The 17,646-nt window shown below is 37.1% G+C and overlaps 1 protein-coding gene across 2 annotated transcripts in view; it reads right to left on the reverse strand.

Moving 5' to 3' along the window:
- The window catches only part of bcar1 (BCAR1, Cas family scaffold protein), a 93,623-nt gene that overhangs the window by 43,695 nt on the left and 32,282 nt on the right, over positions 1-17,646 (reverse strand). For both annotated transcript variants that reach the window (XM_012960799.3, NM_001126064.1), the window contains 1 exon segment: positions 2,806-3,549. In XM_012960799.3, the coding sequence (XP_012816253.2) occupies positions 2,806-3,549 (744 nt within the window).

The raw sequence follows: 17,646 nt of genomic DNA on the forward strand, positions 1-17,646 counted from the left end.
TTTTGTGGACCTCTAGGCAGCACAGCGAACCCAATGATTAACACTGCTGCCTTGCAGCACCAGGGTGCTAGACATGCAATATAGACACTTGGATTGCAAATTCATAAGGGCATGTACCAAAAGTCTAGAGATTCCCACTTATTCTAATGTAAAGCAACCTAATTCCTGAAAAAAATGCAGCTATAAAATTATAGATGTGCCATTAGTGTTGCATAGCAGCTTATAAAAAGGGATGTTGTAGATGGCTACAGCATTCTATATATGGTGCCTGTTACACCATCTGCTTCATCTAGTTGTGTCTTTTGTACAACTGTGTAACAGGGCATCAGTGCCATGGCAACCTTACTGTGATGGAACCAACTGTGATGGTATAAAAATAGATTTCATGGACAGGACTCTTTCTGAGGTCATGCAATTTATTTTTCACATTCTAGTGTATCCTATTATAGAATAAGCCATATCTACAATTCTGAGTAGGTCCAATCTAAATGTAATGAGCCATGAAGAACCTGAATAGTCTGTGATATTTTATGTATGATAAAAATATTAAACTGCAGATGTTACATATAGATTTCCAAATGTAGACACACAGATAAATATTTCACAAAGATCCGTTCCATCTCATTATTACATGATCTAATTTTCCTGTCTACTTGATTTTGAAAAAGCCTTCTCTTTAGAAACAAGGTCTCAATATAGATACAATTTTCACAGTAATTTAAAAATTTCGCAGAGCTTCTGTCATGCACAGGATTACATTGTTCCTTTGCACAACTGCTGGGCACAGACACTGAGTTCATGCCCAATGCCTGCCAGCCCTTCAGTGCCCATCTGCATGGGATGCATGTCTAATCAAAATTAGAAAATTTATAATTAGTGACCTGACAGCTGAATGTTGCCTTCCAGGACAGCAAACACATCATATCCCTTTTCTCTGGAAAATAAATTTACCTATTATATTAGTAGCTTAACTCAGCATGCCAGCAACTTAACCAACAAATAATATATCACAATAAATGACCAACTTATCATACTTGAGACATCATATGACAACAATATCTGCAATAGGAAGAAATATAGAAGTAAAATACACTATTGTCTCCATTCATTAGTTGATGTAAACTGGTATGCATTATTTCAATAAGTGATCATACTAACAGAAAAATATATTTTTCATGTAAAGGCCTTATTTATATAAAAAAAGGTGTTTTATATAGGGTCAATCTATACATTTATACTTGATATATGCAATGTTCAAGGGTTCAGTGCCCCTTAAAGAGATTTGAAAAAGCATACTGTCTTGCAAGGTACTGTCCCAGTGCATTCCTGGCTGCTGGCAGTTAAAGGGTTATGAGTCCATTTACAGCATTGTTTTTACTGTAGTGGTAGAAGCGCACAATATAATACCTATATAAATAAGGACTGTAAATAAGGATTGTCACCCTTTATCAGCTAAAGGGCTGCAGATAGTAAAAAATCAAGAAAGAATCATATAAAATCTTACAGTTAACACTAGATTAACTGTTGCTATCTTTTCCTACAGCCCCACACTTTTTCTACCTAAAGTTACAATCCAGCACAGCCCTGTGCAGGAGTGTGGTCAAGAAGCTCAAAATTTGCTATTTGCAGTCACCTGTCATTGCCAGTGTGTGCTATAGGCAGAACATTTTATATACATTTCATTATAAAGCGACAACAGACCTAGGCCTTAGAGTCATGTTCACTATAAAAATTTCCTGTGGTGTGAGGATTATATTTTATAAATATATATAGTTTAACAGTTAAATGCATCCATTTAAGCCCCCTTATCTTTTTCATTTTTATGTTAAATCAGCCACAACTATTTTAAGCAGCAATGTAGTATACATGTAAGATAATGGGGCCATTTAGATAAAGAATAATTGATTCTAATCAGTCTAATCTAGTGGGACAATGGCTCTAATAGAATCCTTTCCAAAAAAACATATATGGTTTTGGTTGTTTGCCACACTGGAGTCACGTGAGTACCAGGAAAATAAAGAAAGTGCCAATAAGTTTTCCAACAGTACTGTATTACATTGCTTTTGAAAACTAGACAATTTTACAAATTGTTTCAAGCAAAATTAAAAACTTTTTTTTTTTTTTACATGAGCTCTACAGGGCAGGACCTCCCTCCTCCTGTGTCCCTTAACAATTAGCAATTATTCTTGAATGCAATGATATTTTTTGTATACATTTATGTTTTATTATTGTATTGTTTCCAGTCTATCCTACTAATATATTCTTTGAAAATATTACATGAAAATATATGCATACATTTGTGAGATTGCTAATGTGTTTGCCAACTGAATGTCAAAGTTTAGTCAAATCTGATTTTCATGCTGCTGAAACTGGAAAACCCATTAGAAGAATTATCTGGGCCATGCATGTGGCTTAGAAGTACACTCCAGAGAAAAAACACTGTACTTAACGCCGAAGGTTCTTGGGCAGGTTTTCTTATTTTAATGGTTTGATACATCTTTACATGTAATGATGCAAAAATAGATCTATAAAAAAAATAGATCTATTTTCATAAAGGCATAAACTGGTTGCATCAGGTATAGCAGGTTTATTACTACCTATAAAACGATATATGTTGTAGAACTCTTCCAGCTGATAAAAACAAGATGATTTGTTCCAAGTTCATCAAAGTTACAGACGTTTATTAGTGCTGATTCTATGAAATCACAAATTCAATCTCGTTAGCATTTAGAATGTGTATAGGCAAAACACACAAATTTATTGTTGACTTCAAAAAAGGTAACCCATAAAAAAGTTAGACTGTACCTTCCCAGGCGCCTTTCTGACCTCCACTGCCCTCATATCCATGGATGGTGGCACTTGATATATTTCCTGTGAAGAGGTAATTGAAGGTGGAACGTGATATATGTCTTGTACTGTTCCAGAAGAGGGTGGGACTTGATAAACATCGTGAGGCTGAGGAGGACTTATGGATCCCACTGGAACCTGGTAGAGTTCCTGTGATTGGTTCAAAGATGGTGGAACCTGATAGATGTCTTGTACTTGGCTTGGAAATGGGTGCTGAGCAGGCTGGTTCTGGTACAAGGAGGGTTGTTTTGATGGGGTTATTTGCCCTGGATGCTGTGGCCCCTGAGGGTTCTGATAGAGCCCCTGCTGCCCCTTAGAAGATGCTGGCATCAAATATACGTGTTCTCCACCTGGGCTCTGGTAAGCAGAATGCATTGGTGTATACTGATTTGATGATGTGACCACATTATAGACCCCCTGGGGTTGATAATTCAGTGGAATTTGGGGCGGCTGCTGTTGTGTTTGTTGCTGAGGCTTCTGTTGACACTGGTCACCAGAACCCTGTTTCTTGTCATACATTCCCACCAGAATCTTCAGCCTGTTTCCTGGGACAATCCCCTGTCTTCCATGTAGAGAACAAAGCCACCAGCCTTCAAGACCCTGAGTGTTTCGTTCAAGAACAGTCATGATATCCCCCTTTCGAAAAGACAGCTCATCAGGTGACTCAGCCACATTATCATAAAGAGCTTTGGCCAACACATTCTGCAAGAACAAAATAGTAGGAAATTATTGAATCTTTTCTTAAATTAGAAAGCAATCACATTATTTACAAAGGTGTTTTTAGGTTCTTTTAAACAGGTAACATGTATTTGTAATATTAGTCAATTCATTTGCTCTAATGAAAATTTCTAAAGTTACATAAATCATGACAAATCCTTAAATGGCCCCTTTCAGACCCTAAAAAAGCCTACACTTATATTTCCTTTATCTGTCTGTGATAAATATCTCCCATTATAGGTCAGATAAGAACACAGCAGTGGCAGCTGAAAAGGACAACAGTTTAAATTAAGCCCATTGATAAAAACAGTTGACTGTGGGAAAAAAAATGTTTGCCTGTCACAACACTGAAGAGACAAGCAATGTTTCAACATTTTTGTATGAACTGTAAAATGTCATAAAGTCCTCAATACAAAGGAACCAGGAGTAAAGCAGAGCCTGCATAGCAGCCACAACAATACAATGATTGTTTTCTGCCTCTAAGGGTTCTGGCACACGGGGAGATTAGTCGCCCGCAACAAATCTCCCTGTTCGCGGGCGACTAATCTCCCCGCATTGCCATCCCACCGGCGAAAATGTAAGTCGCCGGTGGGATGGCACACGCTGCGCAGGCGATTTCGCCAAATTTCTAAAGAGAAAAAGAAAATGAATGACCATTATCTTTAGACACTACGGGGCACATTCGGTAAAAGAGCTTGCCACAGTTCACTGGAGGATACCGCAGTCACTCTCTATTCAAGTGGATTTTTAGAGGCGTATTTATGTATGTATGTATGTATATCTTTATTTATAAAGCGCTACTTATGTACGCAGCGCTGTACAGTAGAATTCATTAATACAGACAGGGGGGTTAAAGATAATGGATAAATACAAAGTACAACAATAAATACAAATAAATACAAGGTACAGTTGCAATAAGATGACTTTTTTAAGAGTACTAGGTGTTACTACAGCAGCTACTACACACACAATTCTCACTAATCTTGTTTTTACTGGAATGCATGCAAAAAAAAAAAATTGCAAAGGAGCAGGTGATCCTAACTTGCTCTCTGTGGAGGGGGTGGGAGTAGACCTAGCTACAATCAAATACCCTAATATGCAAGGGTTGTATACATAGCCAGCATAGTTATAAAATACACTCTAGCTGCATAATTAGAACATATACTATCTTGTGACCGCAGGACTTTACAAGAAAAAGAAAGTATCAATACACAAAAATTAAAATATATATCTAATTCTAATCCCAGAAGTATGAAAAAAGAACTCACACTGAGCAGAAATTGTTGGTGGCTTAGAAAGTGCGAGTGAGGAATGTAAAATATTTTGCAGCTAGGATACAGAGGTCAAGATAATTAAGTTCAAAGCCATTCTAAATAATTCCTCTATTTGAGAGGGCAGGCAGGCACCAAAGAACCAACTTACATGCTTTTCTAAGAATAGAGGATCCAGTCTTTGGAATTTCTTCTAAAACAAATGGCAACTAGTGAATAAAATGTACAGGTGACATTATCCCTTTGGGATCGTTATGTCACTTTATATGCCTTGACTCCTCGATATCTCCCATCACAAGTAACCCCCTATTTCTCCCAGGACTACAACCGAATGCATTTAAATGGTGGACTGCTAATAAATTCATTAGGATAAAGAATTTACTCATCAGTTAGGGGCAGAGACACTCAGAACAGGCTCCATCCACCTTTTTTGAGAGATGGTGTTCAAGCAACACTATCCCACCCAAAGCTATCTAATCTCCTATCTATCGTAATTTGATCTCACCTAAGAACCTTATGGAAATTTCATACAATAAACAATAGCATAGGGACCTAGGCACAAACCTAACAGAGGATCAATGGTCCCAAATGTGAGACAACTTAAAACACAGCTCAGCCAATACAATTTTATCCAAAGCCAGTTATAAGTTCCTTTTTCACTGGTATTTAACCTCAGACTTATATATATATATATCAAGGCCCAAGCGACACTTGTATTAGAGGCTGTTCAACTCCAGGTACTATGGGGCATATATGGTAGCCTTGCCCAAAAGTAATCAGATTCTGGTTAAGAGTCTACAACCTGATTTTCTCTTTTTTACAATTAAACCATATAAAGCCCTTATGGGATTACCATTCACAATAACTCCTAACTCATATATTCCTAGCCGCTAGACAGACGATAGCAAAGTCTTGTAAGTCCCCCAACAATAAACTTCATTATGTTTAAAAATAAGATTGATGGGATCTTTATTAATGAGAAGTTAACTAGCATCGCTATAGATAGACTTAAAACGTTTCAGATAGTATGGAAATCCTAGCTAAAGTATAGGTTTAACGATAAGTTACCTACCCACCTCCTCACACTGTAAAGAGAAATAGTTAGCTTAATAATAAGAAATGATGACCAGGCTTACACCATAAAACGTGTCTCAATTATTTGAGATATTTTTGTTTTTCTGATTTGAATAATTATTTTTCTATATCAATGGTTATTTTATTATTTCTTTATTACCACTGATGGATGTGATATTTCAGAATATCAATTCACTGTTTCCAACGTGACAATATTGATGGAACTGATAAAAACATGCTTTAGAGCTTAAACTCCAACTTTATTTCCACAACCTGGTAAAAACATTGAATATTCATATATGCAAAATATAATCATTATTCTGTCAAAATTACATGTCAGCAATTTTTGATGACTTATGAAAAATTTCTAAAAATAAAATTATTAAAAAAAAAATATACCAAGTTATATATATTTAGCTTCAAATCACTGAAAACTAACTAGAATTTAAAGTTTATTGATCCACCTAAAATTATACAGTGCACTGGATCACTTACAACTGATAAATTGAAATGAGAAAGTATTATAATTCAGAAGTAATTAGGGATGCACCAAATCCAAGATTCGGTTCGGTATTCAGCCTTTTTCGGCAGGGTTCGGATTCGCCTGAATCCACGGTCCTGGCCAAACCAAATCCAAATTTGCATACATTTGCATATGCTAATTCGGATTTGTAAGGGTTACCAAAGCAGAGTTGGCACCTGAGAAAATTTATATGCACTCATTTTCATTTAGAGTCTGTACATATCACATACTTTGCTAAATCTTTGCATATTGGGCATGAAACTGTTCAGGATGCATTCATATTTAGGGTAATGTGTCATTATATTTAAGAAATTTTGATACATTGATAAATGTGGCAAATTGCAACAATTTTTCTTTACCCATGTTGGATTTGTCAGAATGTATACTTTCCAAAAATATATGGTTTTCTGGGTGTTTCTGTACAGTTAGGGGGTCTTAGGACACATAATATGCAATCATGGGACTCTTTTTGCAGAAACTGCAATTAATTTGAGTTTTGTACATATCACATACTTTGGTATATCTATGTATATCCAGTAGACCTCTGTTGTTCATATCTGGGGTGAATTGCCTTTGTATATAAAAGAAACTGTGCAAGATAAATGAGGCGAAATGCAAGGTAGGCGGTTTTCACAAATGCTGTCAAAATCGCTAACTTTAGGAAAGCTTTGCCATTTAATAGTTTGGGTTAGAAAAAAACATTTTGGATTTGTCTGAATGTGTACTTTACAAAAATATATGGTTTGCAGGGGCCATCCTACATTTCTGCAGCTTTTACCCCATATTAAACTGCAGTGTGTTTATAAATTAGGTAAAGGTAAGCCATGAAATTAGCATGCACAAGGTATATTTTGGGCTCTGTAAGTGCCATGTGCTTTGATAAACCTAAACTGTTCAGTAGACCTCTGGGGTTCATATTTAGGGTGTTTTATATGGTTACCTAATGCTTGTAGAAAATAAGAAGCTGCAAAATGGAAGCTTTTAGGTGATTTTTGAAAATGTAATTAAAATTTACAGATTTTGTTGAATTTGTCATCAAATTCGACAAAATCGAATAGGGTAAGCTTTGCGGCTTGGTACTTTGGAGTACAAAGACATGTGTACCCATTTTTAATTCAGGGGAATGTGAACTTTCCAAAAATTTATGGCTTTCTGAATGAGCGTTTTTTTTAAAATAAGGATATGTTCACCTCGGCCCCCTAAATGCCACATACTTAGGTAAAAATATACACATTGGGTATCAAACTGTTCAGTGGAATGCTGTCATTCATATTTAGGGTATTGGTACCTAATGATATGTGGCAGATAAGATGCTGCAAAGTGGAAGCTTTGAGGTCATTTTTGGAAAAGTCATCAAAATCACCAACTTTAGAAAAGTTTTGATGTTTGGTACTTTGAAGTAAAAAGACATGTGTAAGCATTTTGAATTCAGGGGAATGTGTACTTTCCAAAAATATATGGCTTTCTGGAGGAAAAGGAAAGATCTTTTATTACCTCCACTGATGTTCAAGGCTGAATCATCAGATACGGAATAGTCCATAGGGTGCACACCATTTGCAGCAACAAAACCTGGGTGCTAGTACAAAAAAATGCACTGGAAAAAGGACAGCACTCCTAGGATTTAATCATCAGATACAGAGGTAGAAACAACAGGGATTCCACCTCCAACTGACGATTTGTCCCATTCAATCGATGAGACAACCAATATCAGCTGCTTTTGTGATATCGCCGATTTGCCATACATGCTCCGAATATCATACGAAACAAGGTGCGTGCAGTTTTCTAAAACATGCTTTGGAAATTTTGTGTACTGCTGGGAGTTTATGACCTATACAAGTGAGAAATCTCCATAAAACTATATATATTTGATATTGGCGCATTAAGGAGACATGGACCTTTTCAAATCAGTTGAATTTTCGCGCATAAAATAATTTTTGTTTCTGGTATATGTATTTATATTATGGAATTTTTTTTTTCTTTTTTTCATTTTTAGACATTTAGAAGCCTATATTTTACAGAACTGGAATTACACAAAAATAATTCTAGCATATTTTGAAAGCTTAGGTTGTCCTGAAAAAAACAATATATTGTTTTCCTGGGTAAACTAAAAGTTCCCCAAGGAAAGGCCCCTAAAGTGAAAGAATGTTTAAAAACTCGCTGGCAATATAGGTTCCGCTTTGACCAAATCAGCTGGCAGTGAAAGGGTTACAATGCCTACATACTCCACAGCACTCTATAATAGAGGGATGTATATATCATGCACATAGATTAAATACAAAAATACCACTAATACTAAAGGTAAAGAGGGCCCTGCTCAATAAAGCTTACACTTTAAAAGAAGGGAGTGCAAGCCATAGCGTGTTGAATCATTTAGAAATATAAACTGTATCTTATACCAAAGAAGGAAGAAAATTATATTAAAAAAAAAAACTGAGAATCACTAATTAAATTATATGATCCATTGTTATCTGGCTGTTGGGATTTGTCCAGCCCTGAATGCTGTTACGCAATAATGCTTGTGGATCATGTTACACAGATAGGCATGCACAGATCTGAGTAATATACTGTATTATCTATAAAAGTATGTTTATGGAGGAGTGCGTGAGAGAACAGGGTGGCATGAGATTCAGCTACAAATACACAGCATCTGTTAGCACGCCAGTCTGTGCTTAAGTTAAACATTAACTTATTTTTCTAGAAATCTCAGGTTGTTTGTGAAGCACTTTTAGTGGCTGGTCTGTGCTAATACAGTAGAACAAAGAAGGCTGGCCATAAAGAGAAGTATCCACTCATTTGGTAAGGGTTACAAAACAAGCATATCTTTGGCCATTCAGGTAGGGCTGATCTGATTTTTGGGACCATAAACATTCTGTATATCACTAAAAGTATACATACAAACCAGTGTTGTGAGAAAACACCTGTATAAACATCAATTGCAGTTTATACATTACCCACTGATATCAACTGAATGTACTTGAGTGGCATTAAATAACATACTGTAATTTGCTGTGTGTGGTCTTTTTGTAAGAATTTATGTCTGTGGTACAGTGAAGCAGAAGTTGAAAAATTAAAGAACTACAAGAAATAACAGAAATCATAGAAATTTCTAATTGTCCACAGAAGTTGGACAAGGGGGATATATTGGCCCTTTATTTTATTCTGTATAATTGAATCTGCCTGATTTAAATCATGGCATCTACATACCATTACAGAAAAAGAAAACAAACAAATTTTGCTTTGCCTTTAAACCATTACCTTCAAAGGCATTTATTGTATGAAACCAGAGGATGTAAGTCCCTTATGTGCTCAGGTTTTCTTCTCTGTTATTGTGTTAGCTCTTCCTGTGAATGTTTGGGATTTGCCAGTTTGGCTCACAGCTGCCTCTGTACATAGCCATCCCAACAATGGCCCTACTCTGCATACAAGGGGCCAGACAATGTCTGCATTCTGTTAAAGTACCGGAACTTGTATGAAAGGACAATTTGGTGCAATAAATGTGTTTTTAATTTAAAACAAAATATACAAATAAACAGTTGCCTGTTTATTTGTATAAACAGGCAGCTGTTTTTAAACTGTTTAAAATTTAATTTAATCAATATATGCTTGTAATGTAAGCCACAAACGTTGGCCAATAATGTTACCATGGTGTAGTAAGGGTGACAAAAAGTAGTGTCACAGATTTCAGAGGTAGAAAATGTTATGGTTCAGACACCATGAAAGAGGTTACATTCAAAAATACAGTTGATTTTTTACTAATATGCTATTGGTTACAAGGTGAAAAATATACTGGAACATACAGTATACACAAACCTGGCAATGCTATGTGCCCACACATGCCCCTAGAAAATTGTACCCAGCATCAATGCACCCACTAAACCCATACTGATGAATAAAAGACATGTGCTTGCACTGACACAAGAGAACCATGGCATTACCAACAGGTTGGGTGTGGCTGCAGTCACAGCAGTGTTATAATGGAGGACATACAGGTCTTTGTGCTTTATCAGAGAGCACAATACCTGTAGCCAATCGCAGGCCCCATGCCCTGCATTTAGTAAATGGCCAGCTTGTGTCCAAAAATTGCACCTTGCACTAGGCACTGTATTCAGAAAAGAGGCTTTGTGGAGTTACCCTGACTAAAATAAATTTTTGATTCATGGAAAGATGTTACAATCAGAACTCCTCTCTGAATAACATTAATGCTTGGCAAAGCATAGCCTGCAGCGAAAAGAAGAGAAATTCTCAAAGCAATTATATTTGTCCCTTGTGCAACTAAATGGGCCAATTGCTGTTCTGCTTAAGGCGTTTTTTATATTCTGTGTTTTTTAATGATTTAATTGAGCAGCCACAGGATATATAATCTTCCAGGTTCTTATTTCATAGATTAACATAATAATTTTGCTGTATAGTTTTATGTAAACTCAAGCTGGCTGGCTGGAAGAAATTATTTCAAAGACAAAGCACATTTGCCAATATGCCTATAACAGAATGAAAGCCTGGGCTGCATCACACAGTATACCAGACTGCCCTATTATCACTTTATTACATTCATGGCAGACAGGGTTTTTATTACTGCCAAGATCCTATGAGATGAACTGTCAATGAAAATACCTTTCCCTATCGCACCATTTTGGTGAATAGAAAACAGCTGCATTATCATTAAGGGTATTTGTCACTTGTGGGAGATCTCCTCTTCTATAGGAGGCAAAGTATCAGAAAATACCCTGTAATACAGATGAACAGGGATCACAAATCATTATCCTGTATAATACTTTCTTCTTCTTAGCTGTGTCTGGTTTGTCCTAACAGGATAGTTCATCTTTAAATAAACGTTTAATAAAGTTATAGAATGACATATTCCTATCTAATGCCTTTCTAATTGGCATACTTTTAATCGTTTTTGTATATGCTTTCATATTCTGCCTATTAAAAAAAATGTGGTGCTGTAAGGTGTATGGTTATTTTTACTATTACTTATATTTCTATAGGTCCTCTTCTATGCATTTTTCAGACCCTTGCAACCAGATATATGGATATTGACCAGGCTCTGTGGGACATCATACATGTACAAATAACTGTACAAAATGTCATAAAGCAGAGGGACTTCAAGCCGTAGAATCTATAAATTCATCATGGAAAAAGGTGAAGGAGGGTTACAAGACTCCACTCAGTGGAATCAGGTAAAAATACATAAAAATATATAAGAATAAATATAGACCTATCCAAATGAGTTTATGTTAAAAAATTGGGTATATTTTTAATTTACTGTATATACTCGAGTATAAGCCGATCCGAGTATAAGCCGAGGTACCTAATTTTACCTAAGAAAACTGGGAAAACGTATTGACTCAAGTATAAGCCTAGGGTGGGAAATGCAGCCGCTACTGCTAAGTTTCAATATTTTATTGAATTTTAATTTTTATTCAGTTTCATTCATTTTTATTCATTTTTAATTATTTAATAAAAGGCCACTCACAAGTGCTTACATGACTACCATATTAATAAACACAAGGGAAACTAGGAAACAGTAAATATTTCTGACTCTTATCTCATCCAGTCTCTTCTGCAAACCACTCTCTGGTTGCTAAGGTAAACAAGGCCCTAGCAACCAAATATGGACCTTAGATTGCAAGCTTCTCCAGGGCAGGGACTGATGTGACCTCCCCAGCATGCCATCACTCGCACAACCCAATCCCCGCGGACATATGTTCTGGCCCCAGTGTGCCATTGCTCGCACCCCCCCCACATATGTACCAATATCACCTCGCATCCTTGTTCACCAGACGCAGCACTTCTCCACCCGGTGCATTGCTTTGTCATGCGCGCGCACCCCCCAGGGGAAGAGGTGTGCGAGCGATGGCACGCTCGGGGGCAGAACATACGTCCGGGGGGGTTGCGAGCCAAACTACCGTGTATAACAGAAAAAAATAATAAAAAGTGGAACAGAAAAAAAATCATTACTGTTTAGAAGATTTTATATGCCAAATACAGGTTCCATACAAGCATGCTTCTGCTAAAATAGACCCCAAAGAGAGTGGTCTATTTGGTATGGCACCAAAATTGACCAATGCTGAGCTTAACAGGGTCAGTTAAGCCAGTGTTTTTCAACCTTTTTTGGGCAAAGGCACACTTGTTTCATGAAAAAAATCACGAGGCACACCACCATTAGAAAATGTTAAAAAATGTAACTCTGTGCCCAGCAGCAGTGCCCCCCTAGTACATTGGTGCCCAGCAGCAGTGCCCCCCTAGTACATTGGTGCCAAGAGCAGTGCCCCCCTAGTACATTGGTGCCCAGCAGCAGTGCCCCCCTAGTACATTGGTGCCAAGAGCAGTGCCCCCCTAGTACACTGGTGCCCAGCAGCAGTGCCCCCCTAGTACATTGGTGCCCAGCAGCAGTGCCCCCCTAGTACATTGGTGCCAAGAGCAGTGCCCCCCTAGTACATTGGTGCCCAGCAACAGTGCCCCCCTAGTACATTGGTGCCAAGAGCAGTGCCCACCTAGTACATTGGTGCCCTGCCTACGGCACACCAGGCAACATCTCGGAACAGTGGTTGAAAAACGCTGAGTTAAGCACTTGCTGAGTGTTATGGCATTCTATAACAATGGTGCAAAAGGTGGTCAAGGCCCTCAACTTTCACTTCCCGACAGTGTACTATTACTAGTAGAGAAATGCAGCTCTCTATAAAGAGATATATAATAATTAAAAAAAAAAAAAAAACTAATGCCATTTTTAAAAAGAAACATTTTACAGCACCAGGATTTAAACCCCAAATATTTTAATGGAACTTTAAAAATACATGCATTACCACAGCAAGTAAACTGTAAAATAATCGTGAGACAGCATAACTTAAATACCTCAGACTTAATTAGGCAGCACCCACACACAATTTAACTGGTGCTCCAACAGCTGGTAGCGTGTGTTGCCAGCATCTGTTTTCACAGCCTGAAATACTAACTGCTACACTGCAAGCTTGCAAGTTGTGCTTAAAATCCACTCACCAGATGTTTCTGAGATCTGATCAGAGACACAAGGTCTGGAGGGTACCTGCAATAGCCCTGCTGTGTCAAGTTTAAAGGAAAAGTAACACTAAAAATTTTTAAGTAAAAAAAGGTATTCTACCCTGCCCCAATAACTGCCCTATCCTGCTCACCACTTAGTATATGAATGCTTTAATAGAAAATACCTGCTAAAACTTGGCTTCCTGTCAATTGAAATACGGCGATAAGGCGAAGGAAGGAGCAGCATCCACTATGCGACGATCGATTGATCGAGCCTAGCCTGACTCCTTTCTATACAGAAGGAAGGCTAGGCTCGATCAATCGATCGTCGCATAGTGGATGCTGCTCCTTTCTTCGCCTATTTCAATTGACAAGAAGCCAAGTTTTAGCAGGTATTTTCTATTAAAGCATTCAAAATACTACAGTAAGTGGTGTGCAGGATAGGGCAGTTATTGGAGCAGGGTAGAATAGCTTTTTTACTTAAAAATTTTTAGTGTTACTTTTCCTTTAAACTTGACACAGCAGGGCTATTGCAGGTACCCTCCAGACCTTGTGTCTCTGATCAGATCTCAGAAACATGTTAGTGTTACTTTTCCTTTAAGTAATATTTTTACAAACTGCTTCAAAAACCAGGTACAACTTTCCACCTGGAACCTGCCAGCAGCCAGTTAACTCTTATCTGGGCAGAGTATATGTCAATATTCTTCTCTTAAGGCTGATGCCACACATAGCATATGGCGTATATTTTTGGCAAGTGGAAAACCGCTTGTTTTTATGAATATTATAAAATATTGCACTTTTTCTAACTAGCTTTAAGCTTTGTAATGGGTACACCATATTCTAATATCCTTCCTTATATCATAGAGGTACAATATACAATATCAGGTTGCAGGGAATATTAGAGTGCTTGAACAGACTTTGTACATGCTCTGGATCTCAGAGAAAACCTGCCAATATATTTTTGGCAGTGTATGGCTAGCATATTAAAATTCCTCATCAGTAAACTAAAGATAGCTAGACTGGTCAGAACAATTTAAGTGGTATACAGCCCATTTAAAAATATAATTTTTTAGTAGTATGTACAATTGGGTACTCCTAAATAGAAAATTGCCATTTTAAGAATTAAAGAATCTCACCACACTGGAATATATATATATCAGTAAATATTGCCCTTAATAGGTCACTTAACATAATAAACTATCTGTTGGTTAAGTATTTATTCTGGGGATATAGTTTTCCTTTAATAAGTTTAAAGACACTTTTTTGACAGGGTCTGCATCATGCTACACAGGGCCGCCCAACAGGGGCCTGGAAAGTTATGTAAGTTACATATAAAGTTACACTAAACTTACGTAAATACTGTCTAGAAAACTACATAACATGCCTAGAAACTTAAGGAATTGGCATATCAAGCAAAAGACAATGCAGAGAAGCTTTGCAGGGACAAACTCCACTAATCACCAATGAATTAAGAAACTTAAGGTAAATGCCACTGCCCTCTGTGAACTGACTGACTTATTAGCACATTAAAGGAGAGGGAAAGGTAAAAACTAAGTAAGCTTTATCAGAAAGGTCTGTGTAAATACAGCCATAAGCACTCACAGAAACACTGCAGAGTCCTCTATCAAAAGAAACACAGGATTTCTTGTCTTTTTTTGTACACATGTTGTTCAAGTGTCTGACTTCCTCTCAATTATTAATTCCAGGGCCAAAGTCTGCACAGCTCTCTCCTCTCCTGCTCCCCCCTCCCACAAGAATGTTAAGAACTTAGGTTACTTTCAAAGAAACTAACATAACTTACCTTTATACTCCACTGACCCCCCCCCATAAAAATAATGACTTATTAGCACATTATTTTTACTATTTTTATGAACTATTATTGCCTAATTACTGGCCCCCACAGCAATATCATTGGGCCCTTAAACTTATGCAGTTTACATAACTATACGTAACCTATGCTACTTTCAAAGAAACTTACAAGACTTAATATAAACTCCACTGACCCCTTAATTAAAATACTGGTTTATTAGCACAGCAATAATGTTGGTTTGAAAAAACCAACATACTGTTATTCGGCTTCAGCTTATTCTTCTGCTTCTTTTTTTTATTCTTGGCTCCCCCATTTCTAAACGCTACTCCTCCTACAGTTTTAGAGGTAAAACACTCCTAGCGGAGCAGGTTGCTTGTGCTTTTCTAAGCAATCCCTCTCCCCGTCTTTTTGCGGCGCCACCCAAAACCCCCAATTTTCCCATTGACTTTGACAGGGAAGATTTACTGTTGCCACTCTTACAGCTTTGAAGGTACACTCCCCACACTTGAACATATTCATGGGGTCACCCCGAATGAAACCGCAACATTTGCTGGATGACCCAAAGTAGGCGGAGCCAACAACAGCTATCAGATTTCACCTATAGACTTTCACTGGTTTAAATTTAAACTTCTGCCATTCTTTAAATATTAATACTAAGGTCTCCAAACTTTGCAGAGCTAGTCACCAGGTAACTGCAGTTCAGGGTTAGAAAAAGTGGGTGGGGCCACCAACAGCCAATAAGATTTTACCTATTGACTTTCAATGGGAAATTCAACCTGCTGCCATTCTCACAGTACACAGTACACCAGGGTCCCCAAACTCTTCACAGTTGGTCAATAGGGGACTGCATTTTTAAGTTTGAAAAAGTGGGTAGAGCCACCAGCAGCCAATCAGATTGCACCTATTGACTTTCATTGGTTTATATTTAAACTGATGCCATTATTTAAGTATTAATTCTAGTGTTGTTAAACTTTGCAAAGTTAGTCACTGGGTATTTGTGGTTCAAAGTTTGAAAAAGTGGGCGAAGCCACCAACAGCCAATCACATTTTACCTATTTAATTTCAATGGTGAAATGTTAAAAGCTGTTAGACCCACTAATCACTAAGAGCCAATCAGATTTTATCCATTGACTTTAATATAAAATGCTGTCATTCTCACAATATTTATGCCAGGGTGCCCAAACTTTGAACAGTTTGTCACTGGGTGATTTCAACTTAAGGTTAGAAAAGGTGGACACACACTAACCACAATTCACCTATTTACTTTTATTGGTTTAAATTTAAACTGCTGCCATTCCTTAGCTATTAATCCTAGGGTCCCTATACTTTGCATTTAGTCACTGGGTAACTGCAGTTCCAGGTTAGAAAAAGTGGGCAGAGCTGCCAACTGTCAATCAGATGTCACTCATTGACTTTCAGTGGAGAAAGTTAAATTAAAACCAGGGTCCACAAACTTTGATCAGTGGTTTTTACTATATAACTGTGGTCCAAGGTTAAAAAAACTGGATAGGGCCATTGAATTTCACTGGTTAAAATATAAAATGCTGTCATTCTCACGCTATTTATGCCAGGGTTTGTCACTGGGTGACTTCGACTTACAAGGGTAGTTAACTTTTAGTATGTTATATAATAGCCAGTTCTAACCAACTTTTCAATTGGTCTCCATTATCTATTTTTTATAGTTTTTAAATTGTTTGCCTTCTTCTTCTGACTCTTCCCAACTCTCAAATGGGGGTCACTGACCCCGGCAGCAAAATAAATACTGCTCTATGAGGCTACTATTTTATTGTTTCTTTATTTATTTATTTTTATTTTATTTATTTTTCATACTTATTTTTTATTCACATCATTTTCTATAAATATATCAGTCTCTTATATATCAGTAACTGTAGCAACCAAGTAACTGCTGCAATTCCAATAATTGAACAAAAAGTAAAATTATTAAAAACCACAAATAAAAAAGGAAGACCAACTGCAATTTGTCTCAGAATATTACTCACTACATCATAATAAAAGTAAATGCAAAGGTGAATAACCCCTTTAAGGTTAGAAAAATGAACACATCCACCAACCACATTTCACCTATTGACTTTTTTTGGTTTAAATTTAAATTGCTGCCATTCAGACACTATTAAAACCAGGGTCCACAAACTTTGCACAGTGGTTTTTACTATATAACTGTGGTTCAAGGTTAGAAAAACTGGGTGGAGCCAACAGCCAATCAGATTTCATTCAGTGACTTCATGTTTTTCAAACCAACATGAAGTTTGTTCTCAAACTTCCCTTTCTAGTTATTTTTATTATTTTTAAGAACTACTACTGACTAGTTATGGAGCCCCACAGCATGATCATTGGGCCCCTAGATTCATTGATTAATGTGATACTTAGTCATTCAGTTTATATGG

This window comes from Xenopus tropicalis, chromosome 4 (genome assembly GCF_000004195.4).
Source record: "Xenopus tropicalis strain Nigerian chromosome 4, UCB_Xtro_10.0, whole genome shotgun sequence".
NCBI lineage: Eukaryota > Metazoa > Chordata > Amphibia > Anura > Pipidae > Xenopus > Xenopus tropicalis.